At 50.5% G+C, this 6,860-nt stretch overlaps 1 protein-coding gene across 3 annotated transcripts; it reads right to left on the bottom strand.

Annotated features, from left to right (window-relative positions):
* Positions 1 to 1,761: 1,761 nt before the first annotated feature.
* Positions 1,762 to 6,828, bottom strand: SLC35C2 (solute carrier family 35 member C2). 3 transcript variants are annotated; one of them, XM_054845430.1, is made up of 9 exons: positions 6,567 to 6,828; positions 6,336 to 6,486; positions 5,099 to 5,162; positions 4,804 to 4,876; positions 4,470 to 4,638; positions 4,096 to 4,179; positions 3,578 to 3,753; positions 2,763 to 2,892; positions 1,762 to 2,616 (listed from the first exon to the last, which is right to left on the bottom strand). In XM_054845430.1, exons 1-9 carry the CDS (start codon positions 6,678 to 6,680, stop codon positions 2,495 to 2,497), a joined length of 1,083 nt encoding a protein of 360 aa, XP_054701405.1. In that variant the 5' UTR covers positions 6,681 to 6,828; the 3' UTR covers positions 1,762 to 2,494. The 3 variants fall into 3 exon arrangements, with proteins under 3 accessions (XP_054701405.1, XP_054701406.1, XP_054701407.1); XM_054845431.1 differs by having other exon boundaries at positions 3,689 to 3,753; XM_054845432.1 differs by lacking the exons at positions 6,336 to 6,486; positions 6,567 to 6,828 and adding an exon at positions 5,303 to 6,216.
* Positions 6,829 to 6,860: the final 32 nt, after the last annotated feature.

Genomic DNA, 6,860 nt, shown 5'->3' with positions numbered 1-6,860 from the left:
CATAGGGGCTTTTTAAATTCATGGGCAGGAACAGGACAGAGACCCTCTGCCATTCCTATCTGGATGCTAGAAGGAACTAGAATAGGGTTCTTTCCAAGACAGATGAACGATGCCCAGTCAGTCTCACAAGCAAACTGGACTGACAACCTGTGCCATATGCTGTAGCAAAATCATGAAGCAGTAGACACTTTTATGTTCTTATTTCCAGGTGTCTCTTATCTCTGAAAAGAACAAAATTTTACTGAACAAGGAAACAGACACCTACCTAGCCTCCAGCAGCTGGCAACTTCCCAGGCAAGGCTGCAGAACTAACTGCTCGTCCCAAATCTGTTCTGAGCATACTTCACAGGAGTGAATGACAGTGTCGTATTTGTCGCCAAAAAAGTTGTGTCTAGATCAGAAACGTTAAGTGTGGGCACTAGGTTCTAGGGCATCTCCTCTATCTTCAAGAGGAAACGAGACTGGAAGCAACAGACTACAGGGCTCTACAGTTCACAAGCGCTTGCGTTGGCACAAATTTCATCTTCAAGCACCATATGAGGTGCAAATCCTGTGAACAAAGTCACCTTTACCTTGGATTTACAGGGACCTGAAATCCCAGTCTGAGAGTTACACAGTAGAAGGATGCTCGGTCTGAGGTTCAGTTCTAGGGGAGCGGAAAGCGAACCACAAAGAGCAGCTGCAGTATTGCTCAACACAGACCACAGCAGAAAGCATCACTGCCCCGCACCAAGTACAGAGCATGTAGTGCTCGGGGCTCACACCTATCAGTAGGGTGAGCAGGGAGAATCCTGCTGGAAGCAGCACAGGTCCCAGCTATTGGAAAATCCAGCTAGGGACAGGCCAAGCCATTCTCAGCTCCAGGCATCCTACCTGATGTACAAGATCCCTTGGTGTGCCAGCCTGGCCTGGACCTGCCCGTTCAGTAGCTTTAGGTGAGGTGGCACCACCTGCTGTCTGCTCTGAAGCAAGCTACCAGTGTCTATTAGAATGTCATTCAAGATGATCATTATTAACAAAAGTTTTCTTCTTCAGAACCAGTTTTTTGCAGGACATGCTCTTGATTAAAATCATCAAGAAAGATTTCATATCCAAAAAACTATGAAGCAAGATCAGCAGAGGGACAGTCTAATCAAAATGGTTCAGGTTCTCAAATAGACTACAAGTTCACTTTAATACCCAGCTCCTCTTAGGAGAAAGATCACGCTGTTATCACTTTGGGAAGCGCTCTCAAGTTATTTCCACTCCAAAAACTCTGAAAGCTAGCATCGAACACAACTTTCAAAGAAATGAAAATTCTGCCATGCAAAAAAACCCAGCCACCTGCCCAACACCATTTGTGGCTTAGCAGAAAGGAAAAAGACATCTGAAATCCTGCACCATTCCCCTTTTCCTGGACAAGGCTGCAGCACTAATTAATCCAATCCAATGGGGCAAAGACATAAGATTCCTACAAAAAGCCACAATACTAAAAGTCTTCTTAGGATACGGGGTCTTGTTCACACATGAAAGCAGACAGGTCAGTATGCTCTCTTGGCTGGCACAAATATGACAGGTTACAGGAAGTTCCCCCTAGTCTTAGACATCAAAGGTCCTGTTCATGGGCAAGTATTTTGTATGCCAGGCGTCAAAAATAATTGGGCATGCAGTAGCAAGGTCGGTGTGGGTCTAAAAGGAAAGGAGTTCAGAAGACAAATGACCTCTGCTTGAGGAAGCATAGGTACATAATATGCAGACAAAGAGGAATCAGAAAAACAGTTTATTTAAAAAAAAAAAAAAATCCCCCCTCAAATACCCACATACTTTCTGATAAGTTTATTGCTCAAGCTAGATCTCCTGTGCTACTGCTCTCTCTCCCCTTGGCCTGTAGGGCCAGAAGTACTCACGCATCCTTGTCCTTCCAACCAACATAATTTGGCTATGCTCAATTGGTCCCAAATACCAGCATTTAATTGTCTCCTTACTATGCACACAGAACATGGAGGTCACCAGGCACAAAGGCTCCTTCTCACTGGGACAAGTCTACGGATTTATACATAGTCATCTGCTCCCACCAGGATGGTGGCAGAGCCATAAAGAAAGTATGGGAAGGTATATCTACCTTTGCTTTTGAAGCCAAAGCCTAAACAACACTAAAATCATCCCTGAACCACTCAGCCTGCAGTCCAGACATGTCCACGCTCATTCTACAGCTCATAGTCTACACTCTCAATACACACCCTTCAGGATTCCCTAGTAAGCCTTCTATAGCATTTCCCAGTCTCAGTTGTTCTACTTCCACTGAACCGGGGCTCGTCTTCCAAGTTCACTCTGTGCGAAAGGCGTATGGCCTGTTTCTTGTGCAGCATCTACAGATCCACGCTGTAGAAGAACAACAGGACTCTCTCCAGGCCCTGGCTCTCCTTTGGATGCTCACAGAGACTCTTGGACTCCTGTATAGCTGTCAGGCAGGTTTGGCAAGAACAGAGCAGGGGACTTTGTGCTTCACGTTCAGTCAATGTTGTTGTGGGGTTTCAACATCCTCTTCCTCCTCCTCACCGTGTTCAGTGTGGCGCAGCAGCAGCTCCAGGTCAGGGTTGGAGCTGGCCTCTTTTTGTAGCTTCAGTGCTTTTTCACCTGCATGCAGACAGCCCGTTTAGTGACAAATTCGCTAGAGTACCCACCAAACCTGGCGCTGGCAAGGAGCTGGAACCAGACACAGCTCCTAGTGACGCTACGAGAATGCCTACAGAGAAACAGAAAGGGATTTAAAACAGAATCACCTTTGGAATTCATGGCTTTGAGAATGACATGAAGGGAGATTCCCGACAGACAGACAGCAAAGCCCAGCCAGTTCAAGAGACTGAGGCGGTCTCCCAGCAAATGTGTGGCGAGGAATAAAATGCAGATTTCCTGTGGAAACAAAAAACACGACAAGTGGCAGGGCAGGACCTGAAGAGATATGCATGAGAAGTTTCACAGCTCAAGCCTAGATCAAGATGCCAGGCTGCTAATTTCCATCAGCACATTCTTCCATGTGCAGAGAGTTCTAAAAACAGTTTCTAGAAACAGAATGACCTGTTAAAATGGGATGTGGGATTTTAAGTCCTCTGACTGCATAGCTTGGCTACAGGGGAATCCTGTGACTTCCGGATCAGACAAATTCCACATGTCTCCATCTCAAAAGTATGTGTGCTGGATTCCTCAAAGTAGGGGAGAATGTGCCAAACTAGGTTAAAGAGATAGCTCAAACCAGTGATTTTTGTTCATATCCAGGTCTGATGCAAGAGCACACCTCCTCCCTCCCGCACCATCCATCACTCATGAGCCCATGTGTTTTAGTCTATCCCAGATCCCACCAAACTTTGGACCTTAGTGGTATTTTCTATAGAACAGCCACTAGTCTCTGCCCCTTGCTGTCAGGGACCAAGGGACTTGGCTGCAGAGACTGCAAGGGAAAGCATCAAGCTTCTGTGCAAGGAGAACAAAAATAACAGGAGAGGATTTCTAAGGCTCTAAGGAAGTTCCCACCACATGAGGCCCCTTAGGGATAACTCAGTACTTGCCTTCAAGTATTAGCACAGGAACCATGCCTTACCTTAAAAATGCCAGCAATGGAAAGGGTGAGGCTAGATGTTCTGGAAACCAAGAGGAACTCAGAAAAGCCTAGACCAAAGGCAAGAATTCCACCCAAGAACAGCTTCCCTACCAGAGAGAACAGCATTCCTGCTTCATGGAAACGGATGAGCTTCTCTGATATGGACAAAGGCAGGCCTAGGAACAAGACAGTGAGTAGCAGAGTACCTTTCCCAACTCCCAGGACTCCTCACAACAAGATGGGGGTGGGCTGCTCACATTCCAGTATCAGGAGGATGTGGAGCCAGTTCTTCATAGCCGTTACTTCCACAAGCGTGGCAGGCTACTGTTCCTATGCACTCTTTAATGTTCTACCAGCATAAGGTATACCTGGGTCCTTATAATTCCAGGTCTCTAACTACTTTGTAAAGTTCATAGCTGTTCACTTATATAAATGAATCATCTCAAACAACAAACTGCGAAGCAATCTCCCCAACCACGCTATAAACTATCTTTGCTTTCTCTAATTAACTCACGCACCCTCAAACACCGCAAAGAGTGGGAAGAGCCCCAGGAACATGAGCGGCTGCAGGTGAAACATGATATCAATGGGGTTCTGGAGCCCTGAAAGAGGAGAATCAATAACAGACCAGATAGCAACAAGTCAGGGAATAACATACCTCCTAGAGCCTTTATTAGTACCGTTCCTAGACGTACACCTCATTTGTAATGCCCACGCCTGTGCTGCTGCAGAGACCAAGCCACCTTCATTACCCATCACCAGATAACCCCTGCCCCTGGTTTCAAACACTGTCCCTTACACAAGACGGTTTGTTTCTGCAGCAAGGGCTACCACCTCCTTATTCCCCTCCCCATTACCAGCACCACCACCCATTTCCTAACGCCCCACATACCCAGTTCAGCCTTTTGCATAAGTATCTGCGTGAGAGTCCAGCGAATACCCCCAAGGAAAGAGGCACACAGCACCAGCACGAACCCCTGTGCGTTGAACTGTGTGGACTTGTAGGTGAACATGAAGAGCCCCCCAGCGATGAGCAGAACCACCAGCAGCAATGTCACCCTCTGGATGAGATCAAACACAAATTCACTAGACTCCTGGAGCTGAGCAGAGACAGACGCCTTGTCTCGTTCAGATTCATCCATGTAATTGCTTTCTTCCTCTACGTATACGTTTCTTGTAGGCGTACTGCCTGTTTCCCTCCCCAAAGCATTGCGTGGAACCCTTACCACTTCCTCCAGCTTGAAGAGCAGTGAAAAAAGCAGGATGAAGAGAATGGCAGAGGATTTGGTCATCGTGTAGCTGTAAGGACCAAAATACACTGTCAGTCTCCTCCAATGTAGTCCTTCCCAGCAAAGTCCTATTAGGAACCAGATCACCCGCTCCTACATGGGGACCACCGAGCTGTCATATACCCCGCAGCCAACCCCACCAAGCCATACACCCGTTCAATTAACTGACCCTGACAAAGCACTTGCTAAACCCCACCAAAGGGCTCCCAGGGAAGATGGTGTTTGTACTCACAGGGAGACAGTGACGTATAGGAAGCTCCAGTTACTCAGCCCAATATCCAAGGAAGTTGACAGAGCTAAAGAATCAAAGAAAAAATCCTAAAGTTAACTACATAAAGACCCCCAGCCAAACCACCCCTGCTTCTTGACCATGAACACAGACAGCAGACCCAGAAAAAGATCCACATTTTCCTCAGGCTAACTCTTCAGTACTAACATAGCTCAGATATCTTCAGCTCTTTACATTTCTGTCCTGTTTCCTGTGATTTAAGTTGGGCTCAGCACCACGCTCACTGAACATACACTGTGCGAAAGTACAGAAATAACCCTTGCCCTCCCTGCAACCGAAAGCCATCACCAATTTGCATAGTCTTTTTAGAATGTATCAGAGCATGACAACTGGTAAGTACGAAGGCCGCTGCACGAAGCCTTGAAGCAGCAAGTCTGGCAACAATCCTCAGCACGCACCCTTAACCTGCTGCAGCTCCTGTTACAGCCTTTTCTCCCTTGCAGTAAGTTTCCTACCACAGCAAACAGTTTTATGAATCGAGTGGCACGCCGTGCTGAAAGGTAGTATTGCTACAGATGCGGAGAAAGCGTTTTTCAGCAAACCACAGGGTGCGTAGTATAAGATATTGCAAACCTTGCCAGAGATCTTAGACCAGATGCTGCTCTGTGGGAGACACCACGATGACCACTGAACCAAGCTAACATAAGCCGAAGAACGGCTGAAGTAGCCAGAGTTCTGTGCTCTGAATAGGAGCTTCACTCCTCGGCCTCGGCTACAGCAGTTTTGTGTGTCGTGTACCATGGACTTTTGCATCATAAAGATCAAGTTCCAACCAGCAAAAGCCCCTGAAATAACATCGATGCACGGCTTGATACCAACGTTAATGAGAAAAAAATCACTTGCAGAGACAACTGACGGAGGTACAAGATTCTCACTGTACGTTCTCACGCGCCAGCGGCTCCTTCAGAAAAATACGTCCAGCGCGGCCTCCGCACGCTCTGACCAGTTCTTGCTGTCACCGACACAGCCAGCGCGGCACGGCCGGAGCTAAAGCTCTCGGTAACACCTACCCGCACCTGGTACGGACCCGGGGCGCCCGCGGGAGCGATGCCTGCGGCTGCCCCCGGCTTCTCGCCCACCCCAAGGGCCACCCCTCGAACAACCGCCCGGCCCCAGTCCCGACCCGTCCGCCCCCCCCCCCCCGCAGGCCCCGCCACTGCCCCCTCCGCGCCGGCCGTACCTGCGGGGGCCGCCCGGCGGAGACAGTCGGCCCAGGAAAGCGCCGCCCGCGGCTGCCCGGAGCGGCAACGCGCCAGGGCGCGGGCGAGCGCCGAGAGGCCGAAGATGAGGAGGAGGTGCAGCAGGGTGACGAGCAGCGGGAAGGGGAAGCTCTGCGGGACCGACAGCCGCCGTCACTGCCGCCGCCCGCCCGCCCGCCGCCGCCGCCCCGCGCAGCCCCACCGCCCCGCACCTTCATGAGCCACTTGTTGTAGAAGGTGATGCCGATGGAGAAGCCGTAGTACAGCAGCACCAGCGGTGCCGCCAGCGCCGCCTGCCCCAACGCCGCGCCGCCCGCCCCCGCCATGCGCCCCGGCTGCCCGCCGCCGGCGCCGCGGGACGGTGGGGCGGGAGGTGCCTCCGAGGGGGCCGCGCCGGGGAAGGTGGGTGGGGGGGCACCGGTGAGCGGGCCGCGGCGGCGGGACGGGGGGGGGGGAACGGGGGGGGGGCCGCGGCGGGAGGGGAAGCGGGGGCGCCGGTGACGTCG

This window comes from Grus americana, chromosome 17, assembly GCF_028858705.1.
Source record: "Grus americana isolate bGruAme1 chromosome 17, bGruAme1.mat, whole genome shotgun sequence".
Taxonomy (NCBI): domain Eukaryota; kingdom Metazoa; phylum Chordata; class Aves; order Gruiformes; family Gruidae; genus Grus; species Grus americana.
Note: the sequence above shows the minus strand (reverse complement) of the source record. Positions and strands in the feature narration are given on the sequence as shown.

Bases quoted from the DNA above. Each gene is read 5' to 3' on its own strand.
- SLC35C2 (XM_054845430.1), bottom strand. From the start codon at position 6,680: ATGGCGGGGGCGGGCGGCGCGGCGTTGGGGCAGGCGGCGCTGGCGGCA. The intron at 6,487-6,566 runs GTGCGGGGCGGT...TCGGTCCCGCAG, and splicing joins ACAACAAGTGGCTCATGAAG to AGCTTCCCCTTCCCGCTGCT. The intron at 4,877-5,098 runs GTGAGTACAAAC...TGGTCCTTACAG, and splicing joins CTATACGTCACTGTCTCCCT to CTACACGATGACCAAATCCT.